This window comes from Etheostoma cragini, chromosome 3, assembly GCF_013103735.1.
Source record: "Etheostoma cragini isolate CJK2018 chromosome 3, CSU_Ecrag_1.0, whole genome shotgun sequence".
NCBI lineage: Eukaryota > Metazoa > Chordata > Actinopteri > Perciformes > Percidae > Etheostoma > Etheostoma cragini.
The window spans coordinates 399,488-422,207 of record NC_048409.1 but is presented as its reverse complement, the minus strand read 5'-3'; the positions used below and the strand labels follow the sequence as shown (position 1 = coordinate 422,207).

General features: G+C 39.6%; 1 protein-coding gene across 3 annotated transcripts in view; it reads left to right on the top strand.

The window, feature by feature from the left end:
- Window positions 1–22,720, top strand: part of cadm2b (cell adhesion molecule 2b) — a 161,652-nt gene that overhangs the window by 98,141 nt on the left and 40,791 nt on the right. For 2 of the 3 annotated variants that reach the window (XM_034868100.1, XM_034868099.1), the window contains exon 2: window positions 8,936–8,962. The exons of the other annotated variant lie outside the window; for it this stretch is intronic. In XM_034868100.1, coding sequence (XP_034723991.1) covers window positions 8,936–8,962 — 27 coding nt within the window. The remainder of the gene's footprint in view (window positions 1–8,935; window positions 8,963–22,720) is intronic. 3 annotated transcript variants of the gene reach the window in all.

Genomic DNA, 22,720 nt, shown 5'->3' with positions numbered 1-22,720 from the left:
TAAGCAAGGTTAAACTTAAACACTTGAATTCAGCAAACATCTTCTCACAGTCACCAAGCTCTCTATTTTCTGTGTTTCGCTGACATAAAATTCCAGTGTTCCTACACTGCCCTGGCTGTGTAAATGCAAAACAAACAGAAAGGTATGCACGTGCCAAACAACACTGTTCCAGCCAATCAGCACAAGGTAGTGTTTGCAAGCAACTGATGAGGGAGAGGGGGGAGGGGGAGCCAGCGGCCGGCCAGGGGTAATCAACGAGAAGAGTTGGCAGATAAACAGCAATAGAGGAAAATGACTGAAGAATACAAATTTAAAAGAAAGTTGTATGATCAGAAAAGGAAGAAGAGCCTTGTTAACGTCAAAAACTAAATGAAACCGAATGTTTGAGAAAAATCCTAGAATTACATATTCCATTTTATTCAAATTACTTCATAACTTTAATTTACTGTAGATTTTAGAGCTCTTTTGAAACTCAACAAAGACGTGTGTGTGTGTGTGTGAGTGTGTATCTGATGAGCAGGTGGCACCTTGTCTGATAGTAATGGTGCATGCTTCCTGTACTATGTTACAGAGCTTTGAGGAGTCCTAGACTAGAAAAGCGCTATATAAGAACAGTCCATTTACATTTACATTTACTTACACATTTTCAACTTCATCATCAAGTGAATTCCATAATTTAACCCCCAAAACTGATATTTTATATTTTACATTACTCCTAACTCTACCAGTTTCAAAGATAGAGAACCATCTTAAATTATAATCAATAATTACCTTCTCTCTTCATTATGGACATGTGAGGAATAATGTTGCTGTGTTTGTGATACCTGCTCCCAACTGGCTGTCTTCAGCAGTGTGCTAGTCCATAACCTAATGTAAGCTCATATCCACTCTGCCATATTTCGTTTAGTCATCAGACACACTAACAGAAGTGGTTGCTATGGGAATGTGCATCCATGAATTTGGGGTTGGAGATTCTGAAGGGGGGGCTGTATTTGTTTGGCAGTGAAGTTCAAATGTCCACACCCTTTGTGCAGCATTTCTCAGTGCACCTTTAAAGGTGCCCCACGAGTTCCTGAATGGTCACTTCTGTTGACGTTCCAATTCCACTTCAAACAAGAGCAACATGCCCCTCCCCCCACGTTCGGTGATTGGCTGGAATGGTTTGTTGTATTTTGGTGCACAGCCTGTGCCTCTAGTGTTCAGTCTAGTCTAGTGGTTGTTATTTATATTTTAAAGGCTTTGATACAGGAAACAATTTGAAGATAATGAAGATATCTGGATTTCAGTGCAGTTCAGGTTTTACTGCCATCCTCCATTACGTACAAGGATTGAATGCTGCATTTATTTTTACACTGATGAGTACTCTTATTCATCACACAGTGGCTTCAACATGACACTGCAGTGTGAAAACAGGGTTTCTCATTTACTCTTGCCTGCCTTTCCATGTCTGTTGGTCTAACCGGAGGGACACTCGCAGGCATTCGTTACATGAAGTGCCGCAATGGAAACACAGTAGGGACTAGATGAGAAAATTGAAGAAGGAATTGGTTAGTGGGCATTGTCGTGAGGACGTGTGTGCCTGTAATGCTAGCTTTCACTGTGCCCTGTGTGTTTAAATGGTGGTGTCTTCATTGGAGCAGCAGAGGTGCAAGCTTCTGCATGCTGCCAGGGGAAAGGACAGCATGCTTGTGTTGCTCCGAAGGGAGTCGCCGCTGTTTATGGAGGAGTTGGCTCTATTAATCGGGTTATTCATTCCGTATTATCGCTGTTAAAAGCTGGAGGCACTGACCATTTCTGACAGCCTCAACCTCATCAATAATCCACTAAAACACTAAATTATTCACAGAACTCTGGCTACAGGTGAGTTGATATTACAGCTGTTGGATTTTACCAGCTGTGTCACCTCATGTTCAATAGATGACACGTCCAAAGTTTTCACTTCTGTTACCACTCACAGCTTTGTGTTGATCTATTGTGATTGGTTAAAATATTTTAAGAAATCCTCCCACACAAAAAAGCAGCTTTTCCAGAGCTGCACTAGGGCATATTTTCTTCTTAAATAATACTCTAATACTCTCCTTAAGTCTGTATCACGTACTGATCGGCAACAGTTACCTTTCTCTAAATAAGACACTACAGATATTTGCTCATATAAAATTCTAGGGTGCCCAACAAACAATGGAAATCTTGGTTAATGGTTGTACACAAAGTGAAGCATCAAATAATACTAATATTGCTAGGATAATTAATTCATTAATTAATCAACAAAAAATAAATTTACAACACGTTTGATAAACAATGGATGTTTAAATCAATCCAAACATTTTTGAAAAAGCTAAGGAAATGGTGGTGTGTATTTTTTGAAATGTGAATAAAAGAAAAAAAGGATTTGTTGTCCAGCCCTAAAGCATCAGCTTTAAACAAAAAACATTTCAGTTACCTGCCGCCTTTTAGGGGCCACCATCAGATGCCCAGAGCACCTATCTAAACTGCCTCGTGACTCCACTTGTGAGTGTGTGTGTGAGCTGAATATGATGAAGTGCTTTCCTGTCAAAGGGTTACTTACAGGCGCGGCTTCCCAGGAGGGTTTGTTGTGTGACACTGGCAGAGGGAGTGCAGTGACCCATGTGATGGCCAGCTGAGGGAGAGAGGCCAGCTCTGTGTGTGTGTGTGTGTGTGTGTGTGTGTGTGTGTGTGTGTGTGTGTGTGTTTGGGCAAACCTCTCAGTGGTCGCTTAAATAATCACCACAGGGACCAGCCACTATTGCTTTGTTACAGGCCTGCATCCCCACTTCAGAAATAAGTGTGACAGATAAACGAATGGACTTCATTCTGCCGCTCTGTGAGCCTCACAATGCAAAACCAGCTAACAAGCAGGCTGACGGACTGCTCCAAAGGGAAGCCTCTGGTGGCCAAACTGGCCAAAGTCCCATCTTTCTGCCTTGTTGTGTTTCTCTTTGTCTTCCTGCTTTCTTATCTCATTGAAATTGTCATGCTATTATGCATTTCCTTGTTTCGTTCCGGTACATGCTGCACTCATCCGTCTCGTGTGGGGTCCCTGTCCTGCACAAGGTTTCTTCCATATTGTCTCAACGTTTGTTAGGTAAAGCTTAGTTTCACATTGCCAGAGCTTTACTTCCCAGCGCGTTGTCAGCGATGGAGGACGGTCTGGTATCTATTCAGGTTTGTTTGTATTTCTTTGAACCAATCACATCCTGGACGTGGCTAAGCCCTGGATGCAGCGCCGGCGCCCTTGCAAAATAGATAGCAGAAGGGACTTGTAAGCTAATTGTTCCCTGGTTTTTTGTTGTTGTATTGGCTTGTGTTATGTTTTGCATCCATATCAATGTAAAAGTGTCTATTTGTATGTCATTGAGTGAAATTTCGGCATATCTTTAAACTGTTCTTGATTTGTGTACGTTTGCTGAGACTGGTTAGTTCTTTTTGTAATCATTTCAGAATAAATTTATCTTTTAAGGTCACATGTTATTTAAATTATTTTCAGTACTCATCCCTCGGTCATAACGGCAGATGCATTTTTGAAACCAAATGATGAGGCAGAGAAGCAGCATTGTTAATAAACCTAGTTTATTGGAGTAAATTATTCATGCCGACATAACTAATCAGTAATGATGCACTGCTTTCCAGTAAGCAAATTAACAGAATGTTTTTAAACTACGGCAAAATGACAATCCTGTACATGTAATGCTGTACACTTAGTGTTCATGGACATAACAACAAACCAAGAAACCTTAATTTGATTTTGGATTCCAATTTGAACTCTCTAGGCAAGGAAAAGCAAGGCAGCTTCATTTGTGAAGCACATTTCAGCAAGAGGGCAATTCAAAGTGCTTTACATAAAAAGATTAAAATATTAAAAGTTACAGTGCGGTTCAAGAAATGAAACATTAAAGGGAAGTTAGAAACATTATACATTTATATACATATAAAACCAGATAAGATAACAGATTTAAGGCTGCTAGTATGGGACAGTGTATAAGCCCCCCCCCCCCCCCCCCCCCCCCCCCCCGCACACACACACACACACACACACACACACACGTTATCCGAGCGCAGTAACCATTTAGTGGAAACCCAAGCTTTGTTGACCAATCAGGTCGCTCTATACAGGCACAACCACATGTCTTTACCATCTCCTCCACCACGGGCCCCGCAGGATCATGGGACTTTGTATTCTGTTACCCACAACCAAGAGTGGAAGTACTTCTCTTTACACTACGATATAGTTGTCACTATAAGTCGTCTAACAAGACAAAGAAGCATCAACAACATTCTTGCATGCTATAATTGTTTCATATCTCCATTATTGTATATCCTGCTGGTCCAAGGCCAGACTAGCTGCTGAAACTAAATGAGATTCTTTTTAAACACGCCTTTAAAGTTTTTCATCATTATATACAGTATATCACTAGAATTATAACATATTGTCCGAATACAACCTCTTAAGTTTAGAACATTTCATGCTGTTTTCAGAAGTTGGAATGGTATTTAAGGTAATTTACAATGCTCCTTCTCAACCATTGAAGATGTTTTTATTGGCTCCTTTCTGAGCAAATGGGGGTTGTCCCTAAACCACAAGAAGGGCCATCAGACAGTGGAACATGCTCCCAAGCAGCTGCGCTTAAAACTTGCACAGACTTTCATTCTTTGTCACATGGTGCAAAAATTGTGTATTGAGCAACCAGTCATGTCGACTTTCATTTTTACTGTGATTCCGATTTCTAATTTCTGAAGCTGTAATTTTATAGTTGTACTAGATTAATGTGCTGGTATTTGTACGTTGATGTGTGCTTGAAGATTAGTCTGTATAATTGGTAGTGTGGTAGAGACTATGTAATTGTGTTGCATGTAAATTAATGTTTTTAGCGTCTGGTGATTGTTCTATGTGTTGCTGCTGCCTCAGGATTGTAGATAGAAATTTGCTAACAGCTTAATCTGACATTAATCATCCCTTTTCATTTTTAAACCATTTTCTGTGCATAGCTCTTGTTTAATAAAGATTTTACTGTTATAATTTGGTTAGGTAAGGTTGGGACATTGCTTCTACAAAAACAATGGAAATCCGTTACATTGCGTGTCATTTAGCTGACGCTTTAATCCAAAGCCACCTACAATTTTGAAGTATATCAGAGGTCGCACACTTCTGGAGCAACTAGGGGTTAAGTGTGACATTGGCTGACGTATCGCAGTGGGAATCGACCCCTGATCTCCAACAACAAAGGCATTTATCCACTGCGTCATCACCACCCTACCGTCCACCATCCACCATCACAATACCAACGACGAGACTTTTTCAGTCATAACCTACAGTGAAACACTGTTGTATCCTCCTTTGTATTTTGTTATGAGTCATCTAATGATAATTTATTATTTAGCACTAATTGTTCACTAAGCAACAAATCTGTAGGAAGTTTTAAGTGATGACCAATGTTCAGGAGTGTTAATTAGCGACTGCACTCCACATGTTTCCGGTCCAAGCTAATATGAGTGAATCAGCCTCAGTCACTCATGTTGAAAGGTTGTTGATAAGGATACAAAATACTTCACAAATGCTTTGTTTTCAAAAAACTGTGTATCAAAAAGAGGATTTTGCTGTGAAGTCTTTTGGGTTAATGATATCTAAAATAAGATTATGTCATTACAATAAGAATATATCTGAGACCTTGGAATGTTACATAACAATATGTTTTTTTATTTAAGTAAAGCATAGTTTATTTTATAAAGCCTGTAACTTACTATTTTCAAGTCAGGTAATCACAGGTAGTTGTTTGCAGTTTTTCTACGTAGTGTTGATTTATTAAACGCTCTCATGCATTCAACCATGCGATAAATGTGTTAAACACATTGGAGTGTGTTGTTATGTGCCCTGCTATTGATTTTCGCTGAATGTCCTCTTCAGAATGTTAAAGCTGTATATATTGATATGCTTGCCATGTGCTGGCAAACATTTCCAGTTCCCAGCAAGGAGAATCTTATCACGGTGTCTGACTTTGTCAACACTATTAAATTTAGACGGAGTCGGAGATTAATAACTTCCACGTAAAGAGAAAATAGGAAGAGGCGCAGGCTTGGGACCACACAGAAAGATTAATGAGTGCCAGAAACAATGAATTTTTCATTCAATAATAGAATGGCATATGTAACATTTTACAACTGTTCCCAGTTTCTTTATCAGATAAGAGCTTGTTCAAGGATCATCAAGACATGACCTATTTTTTTTAGACACAAATTTTGTCCTTTCTGCAGACTTCAGATTAACAACGACCCATTTTAAGTCAGAAATAGTACTTTTTTTCCACAAGGCTTCATTGCTTCCTCAGATATGGGCATTCTAATGAGCAATGTGGTTGCTACTTTTATTGAACATTTGGCCTGGCAGTAAGAGAAATGCAAAGATGTGTAATGTGTAAAAGTGGCTTTGTGGAGGCTGGTAACTGAAGAAAAAAGGCAGATTGCAGGACAATCTTTGAGCCGCGGCTTATGTAATACTGAAGGTACCAACATTTAAACACACACACACACACACACACACAGCCTTTCCTCTCGAATAGCCTTCTCTGCATACATGTCATTAAGTTATGATATGCCTTGCAGTTCTCAAATATCAGCAATGGAAAAAACACATCAATGCAGCATTGATGTGAAATTTGAATACAGAAGCAACTTTGAGCAGCAGAAAGATGGTAAGGAGCCAAAAATCATCCTTGGCTACAACAAAAACAAATGAGGTGTGCATAGTGTGAACAATGTCACCGGCAGCGCCAGCCGGAAGGGAACGTCGGCCTGTTAGCTGTTCGACATTTCCCATAATAGACAGGACGTGTCAGCACACAATGCATTGTAGACCAGAGGTGGAAGACAGGTACACACTACAAGGGCAGTGTATTTCTCAAGGAGCCGAGAAGTTCTCTTGTCAGTCAACCTTTGCGTCCTCCCCCCCCCCCCAGTGAGTGCAGATTTGGTCAAGGCTTTGCAAAGAAAACCTCCAGCCATGCTCTACCCACATCTCTGTCAATCAATCAATCAATCAATCATTCAATCATTCAATCAAACAGACTATTTCTCACAAAAAATACAATTCCAGTAATATGTAATCAACATTTCACAAGCTTCGTACATGGTGTAGAAAAGAAGTGCAGAAAATAGGAAATAAATGTCAGAATGAAGAAAATGTCAGGCCACTTATTTTATAGTCTACATCGACGATGTTTAATTTCTGGGATTTTTATGGTGCTGCCGTCGTTCCACCGGAGGTCCGTGCGTGTCCTCTGTCTCTTTGTTGCTGTTCTAATCTCTGGTGGATTTCTGAGGACTATGGTTACCTGGTCCTCAGATCTCTGCAGGGTAAATCCAGACAGCTAGCTAGACTATCTGTCCAATCTGAGGACTATGGTTACCTGGTCCTCAGATCTCTGCAGGGTAAATCCAGACAGCTAGCTAGACGATCTGTCCAATCTGAGTTTTCTGTTGATGACTAAAACTACTTCTGAACGTACACACGTTCCACCAAAACAACTTCCTTCCTGAGACTATTTAGCAGAGGCACCATGGCTATGTCCAAGACGATTGTGATTGGTTTAAAGAAATTCCAATACCGGAACACGTTTTTTTCCCATCCCAGAATGCTGTGTGGACTAGACAGAACTTCCTCTGCAGCGCTGTGGAGGAACTTCCTCGGCAGCGCTGTGGAGGTAGGTCTGGCAATGTGAGACTACTTATTCTATGATTGTGCATCGTGTTAATTTAGGGCTACAGATTGGATGAAAACCTTTAGGAAATTTGCCAAATTGTTCAACACAAAAATGCATGAAAATCTGAACCCTTTTAAAAACAAACTAATAACAACTGCAGGTCCTGCAAGCAACATTTCATCAGATGTGAGCTGTAAATTAATTTAACATTCTACTTCACACAGATAGACTTTAACATGCACAATCGTGCAAGGAGACCTGCAGTGAGTTCTTTATAAAGTTTTCTGTTTTCCTGATGTGCGCCGTGGAACCTCCGGGGCAAATGTCCGCTATAAATCACTTAAATACCACAAGAGGCTTCTCATGAAGTCTATAGTGTTTCCTTGATTTATTTTTTAGTGTTTACAAAGACACAAACATCACCTTTAAGGCGGGTGGTTGCCTGTTTGATCCTCCTCCTCCCTTCTTGTGACCTGGGGAAATCCAAATGCATTTTGAATTTCATACTTGGGTTTTGGGGTATTTATTTTATTTTCTGGCTAGAAGTAGGCAATGCTATAATCGTTGCTCCCGGTAAACAAGTTACTCTAGCTGCCTCTTGTGAACAGAAGCCAAAAAAAGCCATTGCTTAAACTCTTCTATCGCAACCACAGACATGGAGTAGGATCTAAGGTTGGAAGGTGGTAACGTGTCTGGACTGGGCCTTTTGGGTGGTGTGTGTGGTGCTTTGTTTTATGTTGGCAACACAGTTCTACTTCTAATCAGCATCCAGTGTGGATGTTCCAGTTTATGTAATGAGTCCTTTTCAAAATAGTACCGGCAAATTTACTGTTAGTCTCTTCTAATCTGAAGCCTTTGGTAACAATGTTCTGTTGTCATTACACCTAACTAAGTGTCTCTACCTGAAAGACAGCAAAGCACTTTCCTTTATGTAACCCTTGGAGACAACCAAAGTGCCTGTCTCTCAAGTAATGATGAACGGGAATACTTTACCAATCTGCCATTTTACTTAATTTGCATGGAAGGAGAAAATTGAAAGTTATTGAGTAGAGTTCTTCCCAGGCATTGTCAGACAGATTAGTAAGGGGAAAGATTTACAATTGTTACAACATTTTGTTGCAATTAACAATTTTTACAGCTCTTGACGCTATCAATGTTACCCCTTCATAATGTACTACCTATCTAACCTGCTGTTTCCTTGCTTTACCCCATCATGCTATCAGTGGCTGGGACAAAAAGCAAAGCAAAAGGTGAGTTATTGCCTCCATTTTCTTGCTACATGATTTATGTCGCGTACACTTCCCAATAAACAATGTTTGGAGCTCCCTTTTATCTCCCCCAAGAGGCTGGGAAGCATCAACATACGCTGGGCATTTTTGAAAGCTTTATTTCTCCAGGAGTGGTTTGCGGACATGCTTGCTGTTTCTACAACCTGCTTCACATATGTATAGATTCACATGTTCCCACCAGGGAGCTGCCCGCCTCACCCAGGCATGCTTTCCCTCTATTTGGCCACTGTGCTGCTCCACTGGAGCAGCTGGGGGTTGTTGGTTCAAGGACACCTCAGTGGTATACGAGGGAGGAGAATGTTTCTCATTTGCTTTCCCAACCCACATTTTCCCGACATACTGTGCACTCAAACTGTAGACCTTCTGGTCACAAGCCTGCTTCTCATACTTTTCATTTTACCGCTGCCCTTCAGTATTGAATGCTTTGTCCTGATATCTGGCGGTGTATTTCACTTCATTGCCATTTAATCTGATCTATTGCCTAATAAATTGTCACTTTCAAATTCATTACGCACTGAGTGGAGAAATCAGGAAAAAACTTTCTTGCTGCCCAACCACTAATTACTTTTACCTTTTGAAAAACAATAATCTTGCTGCAGAATATTTGATGATTCACAGACCCTTTCTCTTCCTTGATGAGCATATTGGTGTCTTTCCTGTCTTATACTGTACAGTGAAATGAAATCTAGCTTCCTAACATTTCTTCCTAACATCCTATGCTCAGGCTTTATTTAGGCCAGGGTTTTGGTTTGTTTGGGATTTTTGTTTCTTTTTTTCTCCTTTTTTCCTTTTTTTTTAGACATGAACCAAACTCAGTGATTAATGTTGTTAATGATCATGAATGAACACTGAGGGTTTTTCTTTTTTTCTCACACTTTTTGAAAATGCTTTGTTATTATGGACGTAATTAAGGGGCTAGTTTTTAATTAACAAAAGATACACATTCAGCATCCGCACCTTTGGAATCTCGTTCAACGTCGAGAAGCACTTTCAGCACTCTAATTACAGTTAATAACTTATTATTATTACCAAAGAAGATAATTAATACAACCACATGTATCAGTTTTGAATATTGATTAATAGATATTGCTTTCCTATTGCATGCTTATACTTGCTATGTAATACTGTTAAAATGCAATGCCAAACATTCTGGCATATTTCATTATAATGGAAAACATGCCTCTGGATTTATTTTGCAACATCTTACAAATACATGTAATGTCTCTCTGAGGACTCACGTGAGTGCATAAAGCAATGCTTTGACCCATGCCAGTCCAGAGAAAAGAACAAATTATTTATTAAAGTGTAGACAGGCACTGTTTAAAGAGAATAAATTGAAGGTAAATTGCCTCATGAGTGACTGTTTCATGGCCATCCCAGGCTCATGTTTTCCAGCCAGTAGTAACAAGGTAGTAGAAGACCTTTGGATTTTGCTTTGGATCATATTGCTCACAATGTGCTTACTAATCCAAAACAACCAATATATACCCACTAATATAAACACAATATAAGCAGAAACAATAAAAACCAGTTGAGACAATAGTGCAGTAAAGAGTTCAAAGTATGCAGGAGTCAATTATAATTATGATTGTTATTATTATGGAGCTTAGCGCAAATGGTGTTGGAATGAATAACATTATGTTGTTATATACGTATAATATTACAATATGAACAGTATGAACAGCTCTGAAATAGAAGATGAATAAAATAAATAATAAGTGGAACGAATAAACAGGTGCTGATTAGAGACAGTGTTGCTGGGTTATTGACAAGTAGAACCTGACACTGTGGGTCATAAGTCAGCTGTTCACCAACAAGATGTAACATGACACTGTGAGTCAAAAGTCAGCTATTCACCAACGAGGTGTAACCTGGCACTGTGAGTCAGAAGTCAGCTGTTCATCAACGAGATGTAACCTGGCACTGTGAGTCAGAAGTCAGCTGTTCATCAACGAGATGTAACCTGGCACTGTGAGTCAGAAGTCAGCTGTTCATCAACGAGATGTAACCTGGCACTGTGAGTCAGAAGTCAGCTGTTCATCAACGAGATGTAACCTGGCACTGTGAGTCAGAAGTCAGCTGTTCATCAACGAGATGTAACCTGGCACTGTGAGTCAGAAGTCAGCTGTTCATCAACGAGATGTAACCTGGCACTGTGAGTCAGAAGTCAGCTGTTCATCAATGAGATGTAACCTGGCAATGTGAGTCAGAAGTCAGCTGTTCATCAGAGAAATGTAACCTGAAACTGTGAGTAGAAAATCAGCTGTTCATCAGAGTGATGTAACCTGACACTGTGAGTCAAAAATCAGCTGTTCATCAACGAGATTTAACCTGACACTGTGAGTCAGAAGTCAGCTGTTCACCAGAGTGATGTAACCTGACACTGTGAGTCAGAAGTCAGCTGTTCATCAATGAGATGTAGCCTGACACTGTGAGTCAGAAGTCAGCTGTTCATCATCAAGTATCTCTCACAGTGTTATTGTTTAATATTTGAAGAGCATGTGGTAATTACTCTTATTCATTACCTTCTCATTCATTGGCTCCTCAACATTTTAAAGGAAATCCATACATGTGGTTATTACAAGTTTGACACATAAATCTCGAATAAGCTTATGTTCCACAGCATTCTCATCAATTAAAGCATTTAGTACCACTTCATTTGAAAGGACGTGTATAAGACTTACATGACACCATTATAACCATGACATGACACCAGTCATGAACATGAAGAAGTCTTCATGATTGTTTGACTTTTGTAATTTAGCATCATTTGGTAAATTATGACACTTTTGATGCAAAGTTATTATTTTTTAGATGTTTTGATTATGACAACTTGACATTGACCAAGACAATATAACCTGGCATTGTCTTTGTTATGAACCTAGACAGTTATCAGTCTGTTAGCAGTCCTCTAGAGTTGAGTTGATCACTATAAGAAGCATTTCTTATTGTCTCTGTTTGTCACTATGTAGACGTTGTACTCAGCAGATTTCTTACAAGCACCAGGATTTGACAAAAAACATAATCCCAACGTTCATTTGAGGCACATCAGTCGTGTAAGTAAAACCAGTTGAACCTGTAATTTCCTGTTCACCTGGAGACAGAACTGCATTTGTGGCCCACTTTCTGAAGCTGATGTATTGCCACTTTCCTGTTCCTGCACAGCAGGGAAAAAAAACAGTGCTAAGAGTTTCCCCCAGCAGGGATATTTATTGCCAGTTCTGTGATTGTCCACCCACTCTCTCCCCTCTACCTCCCCCTACTGTGGCAAATCACAGGGGAGGACGGCACTCAGTACCACCTCTGAGTCGAGGGAGGTTCACTTTTGCTCAGGTGCTACTCAGTAACAGGCACCAAATGTCCTTTTTGATGGAGGGTAAAGCTGACAGACAGCTCACTCCATCTTGGTTATTTCCTTTCTAACAGGCTTCATCGGCCTCTGTAACAGCTCAATCAACTGACTGCATCATTTAAGATCACACTATTGGTGCCGACTATAAATGCAATGCAGAGCTTGTACACAGTTGTTGTGCGGTTGGTCATCGCAATATGTGCATTGTGTCTGTCTGACCCGCTGTGATCTATCTGCGGTGAACTGTTGATGAAAGCATTGAAGAAAACCACTATAATCTCTGTGCAGATAAAGAATGCATACTTTCAGTTGTGTCTTGATAAGATTCCACACAAACGCATTTCAATGCCAGAAAGATTCCTTTAAGATTTTGCAAAAAACCACCAGGAGTCATTTGCACCTGGAGTGAAAACAGCAGTTCAGATGGAAACAACAGCTGGATTAGATCTAAACATACATTGTCTCCTCCAGCCTCTTTCCTTTTTTACTTTATTGTCTGATGCAAATGGGGTGTGAAAGAGAGTGACAGGGAGGGAGTGCATTACTAATCTGGACAAAAGTAATCACAGCCTTTGCTTTTACCATAATTACATATGGATTTTCTATGACTGAAGGAATTGCGTATTGGACGGCCTGTATAGTAAGATTTCAAATGTTCCCTGTGCATTTTAAATGGTGATATTATCTAATGCTGACCAAGTTCAAACCGGTAGTTGTGGTTTTCAACCATGGATCACTTTGGACAGATAATTTAAAGATTAGCTGCAGTTAATGGATCTGATCTAGATTTAGTGCTAATTAGTTGCTGCCCTTAAATAGTTACTTAAATCTCTCCAATCAACGAGGCTGATAGCTTTTAAAATGGCACGGCTAATTGAGTGCCACAGATCAGCAGGTTTGCCATAACCATAAGAAGCATGTTGGTTGATGTTGAACCAATAGGGATTAAATTACATTGTCAGCGTAACTGATTGTTTTTGTTGACAGATGTGACCTTTCTGTAAAATGGAAATAAATCACTTTAAATGTGTTTGTGCTCATGTTTCTCCTCTTAAGAAAGTTCAGAAAAGGTCACTCAAGGTGAAAATGATCCGATATGATTGGGTTAATTTAGGCCCAAGTTGATGAAAGACAGCAGACAGTCTTATGTACTCTCATATCCATATGCCTTTCAAAGCATTTCCTTTATCAACATTGAGAGTTGAAAGTAGTTAAAGGTCCCTTGGCATAAACATTTCACTTTATGAGGTTTTTTAAAATTAATATGAGTTCCCCCAGCCTGCTTATGGTCCCCCAGTGGCTAGAAATGGTGATAGGTGTAAACCGAGCTCTGGGTATCCTGCTCTGTCTTTGAGAAAATGAAAGCTCCGATCTGGAATCTTGCTCCTTATGACGTCATAAGGGGCAAGATAACCTCCCCTTCCTCGGATTTGCCTGCCCAGAGAATTTGGCCCATCCATGTGAGAGAGACATCATGGCTTTCAAAGAAGCAAAGTGACAGTTGGTCAAGGCCACACCCCCAGCCTCCACCTTGCCCCCCCCTCTCCTGCTCAAAAGGTACACATTCAGAAATGGCACATACTGAGGAAAGCTCATTGTGGGACTGGCTCTAGTGGGTGGAATTCTGGTCTAAGGCTGGATTTTGGGAAAGCGACTTCAGATACAGTATAAGGGGACCTTTAAGGACTATATAAAGATACTTCAGATACAGTAAAAGGGGACCACTAAGGTCTATATTAAAGCGACTTCAGATACAGTATTAGGGGACCACTAAGGTCTATATAAAGAGACTCCAGATACAGTATTAGGGACCAATAAGGTCTATATAAAGAGACTTCAGATACAGTATTTAGGACCACTAAGGTCTGTATAAAAGAGACTTTAGATACAGTATTAGGGACCACTATGGTCTATATAAGAGCACCATGTCATGGGACCTTTAATGAATGTGTTGGCAAACCTCTAATATTCAGATATAAATAACGTGAAGTCAGAATCATCCTGCTGTTTGCATCATCTCTGTATACACCCCACTCAATGCTCTTGTATGCATAGACATAGCTTATATACTGTACTTTATAATGTATTGTAGCATTTTAATCTTTTAGTTAAAGTATGCAGTTTTGACTTGCATGCTAACTTGATCAGAAGGTCTTTGTATCTTTGTTTCTTGTTTTTTTAAGATAGACATATTTTCTCAATTTTACATAATTTATTCACTTGCCCTACTAAGACAAGCATAACCATATGCCTTATACAAATAAACATTTAGTAACTATTAACAAAGCTGTTAAGATGCAATCTCCAGATTATTCAAAATTGTGGCTGACAGTGAGGGGTTGCATGCATTAGTGTTCTGCACGCTGGCAGCATCTAACGAAGCGGTCTTATTTTGACTCTAGTGAATAGAACATGCTGTTTACATGGTATGCTTCAAAGAGAGCATCGGTGCACTTCAGTAACATATAGTATAGAATATTAATGTGTTGAAAGAAAAGTTTTGCTATCTGTTTCTAATCAATAAGCTAGAGGCATGCCTGATGTTCATAGCAGAAGCTGTTGTAGCTGTTGTTTTGACATGTTGTCAACTATACACACTATTATAGTAATTTACACATCATACCTATGATAAGAATTATACACCCAGAGTTCTTAAAATACAGAGAGAGAGATTAGTAGAGCTGTGGGCCCCCGTTTATCAACCTGGCGTAGAAACCAGCGCAGAAATCCTCTTACAACAGGCTTGACGTGGGATTCATTGAACATTCGTATCACACCAATCAGAGCGTAAGAATGGTCGTACATTGATAAATGTAGGGGCTGGAAACCATCGTAATTTAAAGATCCCACCCATATATATATTTTCAGTTTTGAGGTCTCACCATCACTGATGCGGTCAACAGTATTGCCATGTTAAATCGGACTCCCGCTGAATTTTATTTAATTTATACGTCCATGACTTACTTCTAATAGTAACACACAGGATTCTATTGCAATCTCTTAGGCCCACATGTAGGTGTATTTAAATAAACACACAGCAGCAGAGTTTATGCAGTGTTTTTTATTTTACTCATGTTTTTTTAGAAAGAAGTTGTTCACTTGTGGCCATTAACAACACTTTAAAAGACAAACGAAAAAACCTGAAGAATAAATAAAAATGTTTTCCTGTATTGAATGTCATTGCCAAACATAACACCATAACATTTGAAAGCGAGGAGTAACATCCTGTCTCCGTGGTGTAGCCACCAGAGAGCAGGACTGGACCCTGCTGGTCTTCGGTCAGCAGCGCCATCATTACATTCATGGCACCCTGTTGTCCTGCACCATGTTGGGTAGAACCCCACAGGCTAAAACAATGTTGCTAACTTTTTCTGGCTTGTATAGTTTAGTCCCCGCTGATCTGCTCTTAGTCAATCCGATAGAGCACTCCACCATGGCCAGATCTGCCATTGCCGATAAGTGATCAGCTGATGACTTGTTCTTCTCCTGTTTAACTAATTATATGCTGTATCAAGTCCACACTTACTCCAAAACTTGCATATACAAGTTCAGACCAGACACAGGATTTTATCGCAGCCCACGCTCACGTTCAAATTGACAAATGCCAAGCTTTGCATGGGAATCGGCGTACGCCCGTCCAAAGCCTATTTTTGATTGCATGCACGTTTCCTAAATGAGGGCTGAGATGTTTTAGTGTACTAGATTTCTTGAACTCTTGAGTGAACTGGTTTAATTGTTTAAGAATGGAGGGTGTCTCCATTTTCAGTAGTCCTCCACAGAAGGGTCAGCATTAATCAAATCCACTTCTTTCCCTTTGAGGGAGCGGTGTTGTTAGACCACATGAATGGTATACTCCGCAATAATATCAATACTCCTGTAGTGAATCATGTGACAGGCAGCCATTATCTGGACAGCCCGAGACAGCTACTCTCAAGCTTGATTATGGATCGTTGTGAGCCGCTGCATCAAGTTTGGGGTTGAGGACTACTCCATTAATCCATGTCTGATTACATTTTTACTAGGGGTTGAGGGGGGGTATCAACACAGCATAGTATCGCGATATTTTTTGTGCCAATAGTGTGTTGATACACGGACGGCCAGTATAAATCTATTATTAAATAAATTGCACAATTTATGGTACTGGAATCATTTTTGACTAAAAGCAAGACCCCGCACTCTGCTCTTGCTACAGCAAGTGTTTCCTTAACGAAGGTCCAGAGGGTCAGAAACGTCCGTTTCTTCAAGAGATGGTTGTGCTTTAGCAAGAGCAGAGTGCAGGATCTTCCTTTTTTGTGATGTGATATTTTCCAATTCACCTGCATGGAAGAATTGTTAGATGTGCGAATAGTTTCTTCGTAGAGGCGTAAGGTCTATTACATGGGGAGATGCACAAACAGAAATTTACCTTTTTAGACAAAACAGATATTGACAAAGTTAAAAGGGTTAATACATTGCAAGATATCACAGAATATGTTTAAAATAGCTATAATACTAATATACTAATACTAATATAGTAACGTAAGTATTGTGATAGTACCTTGTCCTGGGGTCTTTGGGGATTCCCACACTCAAATTTGAATAGCTATCTTGAACGTGGACAGATTATCCTCACCTACCATGAATCCCCCAGATCTCTGGGAGAGCAGACATATTAACAGTCTTTTGTATACCTTAGGAACAGACGGAGTCTATCACTGTTGAATCAGTCGGCTCCGTGCTGACGTCTGACAGTGCCCATTAATGATGCTGAATCAAAGTGAAGGGCTCAGGGGATTTGCTGTAGATCTGTTAATTTTGTGATTTCATGTCAGTGAGCAACCATAACACCCCCAGCAGCCTGAACCGTTTAACACAAGGCAGGATGAAGCCATGATTTTATATTTTTTAAGTGCCAAATTCTGACGCTACCATCTGAAAGTGGCAGCAAAGATCAAGACTTTGCAGAACAGGTAATTTTTTCCAATCTTCTATTGACCAATTTTGGAGCGGCTGTGTAGCCTCAGTTTTCCTGTTCTACTCTGAAGGGTTGAAGGTTTGTGTGTTCAGAGATTCTTATTTGGTTGTGACAAGTGGTTATTTGTTGCCTTTCATCAGCTCAAACCAGTCTGACCATGTTCCTCTGACCTCTGCCATCTGTAAGGCTTTTTTGCTTTCTTGGACCATTCTGAAAACCCTAGAGATGGCTGTGCGTGAAAATCCCATTAGCTGTGTCTGAAATACACAAACCAGCACCAACAACCATGCCACGTTCAATGTCACATAAATACCTTTTCTTCACCTTTCTAACGCTTGGTTGGAACTTCAGCAGATCATCCTGACCATGCCTACATGCCTAAATACATTCAGTTGCTGCATGCGATTGGCTGATTTGATATTTCTGTTAACGAGCAGTTGAACAAGTGTATATAATGGAGTGGCCCGTGATTGGATTCACTAAACTAACATGGGTTCACATGCGGTACAGTACAAAGGCATTATGAGAGACCTTATCATGAGTACTTTATACTTTTCTACCAAAATATAAAGTAAATGCATGGTTTACAGCTGCACTACTATGTGTGCAGATGGAATGCGTTTGGACTAAGAGAAACATCAGCTCTTCTGTGCAGGAAATAGTGAAACCAGTGCTGTTGAACTGTTTAATTAAAGATATGTTTTTCAACCATATGCTCCAGCACAAGCATGACGATATACTAAGATGCAGTAATGGCGTACTCAAGTCTCTATTCTCTGGACTCGTGATAGGACTCGCGGACTGATGACTTTTATTTGTACTCTGACTACAGGATGTATAAAATTGGACTTGAACATTCATAAGAACGGACTCAGACGTTGAATGAAGTTTCTGACTTAAAAGGTTATACACATTTGATATAAGACTTTTTAAGACTTTTCCTGTATCGGGCTCCAAGATCGGCCGGGAAGCAGTTGGGGAGACGTTCTATCCAGGGCTAATGTTCTTTTGGGGGCAACACCCTTTACTTCAACGACAGTGTTAACAAAATATGAAGCCCCCATGTCTTGAGAAGCTTCTTGTTAACTGTTAACTCACTGTGCATTGTCTTTGGGATCTCTTTGTCTCGTTTTTTCCTCAGAGCTGCAAATACGCTTCTCGGTTGGACACCGCTACCACTCGATCTCCTTGCTTGACCACACACATTTATAAATGTTGTTTAGAAAGACGTCAGTAAATAATCTTCCTTTGCAGTTGTGTCAGTGGTGTCAGTTTTGTTTAATGTACTGTAGACCCGCTTTTAATAGTATATCAGCTCTTTAAGGTGCCAGAGTGGAGGAATGTAGGCAGTCTGGAACTGATGACTCAACTCGAGCTCAAGCCCAGGTAATGGTTGCTGGACTCAGACTCTTCTGTGGTGACTCGACCACTGGGGACTCGGACTCGACTCTTGGTCATTCGACTAGAACACGGCTAAAATGATATACTGCCTTTATAACATTTCAACTGTGTTTAAATGAAATAGTGTGTCCTAAGTAGATTGATCTGGATTGTGTTATGAAACATGAAAAGCCGCCAATTTTCACTTCATGCTTCTTCTTTTTTTTGATCAGATTTAAACTGGTTTCAACTTAAAGTGAACTGAAATACTGTAAAGTTAGAGTTTCTCCAAACAGAAAGACATTTCATTTTGTGTTTAGTGTCACCCCCTTATCCCTATGATGGCCGGTGAAACCCAGCACCTTTCCACTGCCGAAATTGCCAAAATAAAAAGGATTTTAGGACAGAGGCCAGTTTGACTGAAACAGATTTACCTGGACTTCATTGGAATTTCAGAGAAGTTATTTGCAGAAATCTGAGGATTATAAAAGATCCTGAAAATGTATTGGTATATTATATTGTAATAGGACAACTGAGAATAACTTTATTGTACTGTTGCTTTTACCACATTGTACACTCTTTGTAACAGTCTTCATCGTTCTAGCAACAGCATAAGAAAAAGTATTAACTAGTACTTAAATTATTGCTGCTGGTACACTTACTACTATTTCTGACAAACAACCAATAACACTATTCATTTTTTTAGGCCTTTTTTCCAGATATGATTTTAGAGATGTTTTAAAGGACGATGTGGATTTAACAGTCTGAGCTTGTCTGGTAGGACATTTAACAGCCTATAGGTGTGCTGACAGTGAAATCCAGTCATCTTTCATCTTGAGCCTAGACTTAGTAACTGCCAAGGACTGCCTGTGGTGTTAAAGCTGCACTCTGACTCATGTGGGGCCAAAAGGTCAGAGACATAGCTGAGGGCAAGGCCTTGACAAACCATAAAAGTTATCAATAAAATCTTGACATCAGTTTAAAAAGAAAAAAACAAATGGTTGACAATGTGCGTGTCATATGGCTCCTTCACTTAGTCCTGGCCAAAATCCTGGCTGGGTGGTGTACTGATTCTGAGTGTACAAAGATTTCATTAATTCAGACATTCATAAAACCCAATCACAAAGGGGCCTTAAGGGGCTTTACAGTCTGTACAGCGTACAACATTCTCAATCCTTTGACCCTCAATTGAAGGAAAGGCAGTTATGAGACGAGAAAATGTAAACGTTATACATAAAATATTTGAATGCATTACTTGGCAGGATTCCCTCGGGAATAAAAACTTCACTGGACAAATCAGGTGAATTTCACCTAACATTTAAACGTGTATTGAAGGTCATAAGCGGTTCTGAAAAGCACGCAGATGCTTTGTCAATGTGTGTCTACAAAATGTTCCGAGTAGTGCTAGAAGCCAGATCAACAGGCTGAATGAAGAACCAGCTTGGGTTTACTGACATACGGTAGCTGCCTATCACTGAGGTTGTACTAGAAGTAAAATGTATTGTATAGGTTAAGGTCAAGGTCAAAGTTTATTTATATAGCACATTTACAAACAGTCACTACCGCCCCAAAGTGCTGTACAATTATTGATAACAACATAATAAAAAAGCATAACAAATATCCGGAAAACCCATCTAAAACAGAATATGCCAGAAACAACAAAAATACAACAGATAACAGCTTTGCTCAAATCAATACAACAACAAAATGTCACAGCTCAGCTTGTGTACAATATGTGTAATATGTAATGACAATAAAATTGGTCCCAGAATTGAGCCTTGGTGTGCCACATGTAACTAAAGAGGCAAAATAATCCGGGTCACCAATAAAAAACTATTTGGAGTACTCCCGGAGTCCATCTTCTATTTGTATCTGCTCTCATATAAAATAATTAATACAATTGAGCAAAATGTTTTAAGTGCTGGAATGATGTCATAAGGAGCAAGATTCCAGATCTGAGCTTTCATTTTCTCAAAGACAGAGCAGGATACCCCGAGCTCGGTTTACACCGATCACCATTTCTAGCCACTGGGGGACCATAGGCAGGCTGGGGGAAATCATATTAATATTAAAAAACCTCATAAAGTGAAATTTTTAAAAATATGGGCATTGTTGGCAAGTTTATCTCTCCTACGTATCCCAGCAAGCAGCTGAGTTTACAACAGCCTAACAAAGATTATGGCAATAATTACCGAAACATAGAATCTCCTCACAAAATGATTTCGTTAGACGTACATAGTCTAAACGGTTTAACCCTACTCGGCACCGCACAGTTCCATTGTGTTTTTAACAGTTTGTCAACTAGGAAGGTAAAAGCTTTTGTTCATGCTGCAATTGGCTGAACTTTAATTTCCCCTTTGTATCACACACTAAACTCTTTAAAGGTCCAGTGTGGAATGTTTTTAGTTGTTCATTTTCAAAATCTGCATTGGCCCATCACAAACGTCCTATGAAAACATCCTTTTAATGAATATTTACCACCACCTTCAGTTCCAGGTATTCCTCTTGGCTTGACATTTTACATTTGCATTCACATGAACCGGGGTAGACGCTCCATATTCATGCTCCATCTTGAAATACGTTATCTGGTGAGGGACATACAGGACGTACTCATCCGACTTTTGCATTTTCCCTGTCACATGATAAACTCCCAGGTGCTGCATATGCTGCTAATGCTGCTAACGGGTACCGTTGCTTCCCGCCAGGTTTGAAGAAGGAAACATGGAGGACCACACTATTCAAAATCCAAATTTCAGGAACAGGAGTCTTCTTCTTTGCCCAGAAAAAGAAAACGAAGATTGAAAAGAGCAAGAGACCGTCTCTTGAACCGTGAAGGCCACCTTAGCTGTAATACCTACTTTGAACTGCTTAGCGCGAGAGAGTTTATTGTGATAAATGATCTTGACGCTAGATGGGAAAAATTCTTCCACATTGGACCTTTAAAGATGGCTTTCTTGAACCTCAACACAGCTTAACTAACAGGTAAAAGTTATCTTGTACATAGCAGATACAAGGTATAATGTCTGCTCAACTGGTGGATGATACATATGTGAAAGTGTCCATTAGTTATTATGTGAAGAAAGTGACTGAGCCAAGTGAGGATAAGATATTTCAACACAAGTGGAGTAACACTGAGAAACCAACAGGATGTTGAGAGCAAAATGTGAGCCAAACTTGTACAAAACTTCACACTGAGTTGGAAATGAGAGCTGTCTGTATTTGGTTCACTTGGGAGGCAGAGAGCTCTATTTCTTCTTGTTCTCTCCACCAAGGAATGTACACCACAAGAGGCTTCAAGTTTTAATAAATGGAATATTTATACACTGTGGATGTTCATCTTCCTTTCCTCTCAACATGCTGGCAAATAGGCCACGCCGTTTAGAGTTAGCCAATTAATTACAATTTTGTCTAGTCACAGAAATTGCAGTGATTAATTACTATTTTCTCAAGCGTGTATATATATATATTCAAATACCTTGTAAGTATTAATGCAAGATATTTGATTTTCTTTTTCCAAACTTATAAATTTCAGCTTCACAGCATTTACTTTGTGCACAGAATGGTAATTAGTTCCTGTGTTAGATTAGATTAGATTAGATTAGATTAGTTACGTAAAAAGTACATTTTTCTTTTAGATTTAGCAATTGTTTACAGACAGACATGGACATAATTACATACTTTACATCTTGGCTGCTTGAAATTTGAGGTAAATTTGCGATACACGTGCAAAGAACGGAAAATAGTGTAAAGTTAAGTAATATTAAGTGTATGCAAGAGAACTTCTGTTTTTGCATGAAACAAGAATTTAAAACCCCATCATCCATCTTGTTTTTAATTTACTATTTAGTTTTAGTGCCATAAATAAAATAACCTGGAAATGATTTTCAAAGGTATTGCCATGTCATTGCCACGTCAACAATTTAGTCTCAATTCTAAGACTGTGCATTTCTGTTATACAGCAATTTGATAAATACAGCAGATGTAGGCTGCGTTTCATTAGAGTTCTAACATGCAGAGAGCAGAGGGGAAGTGT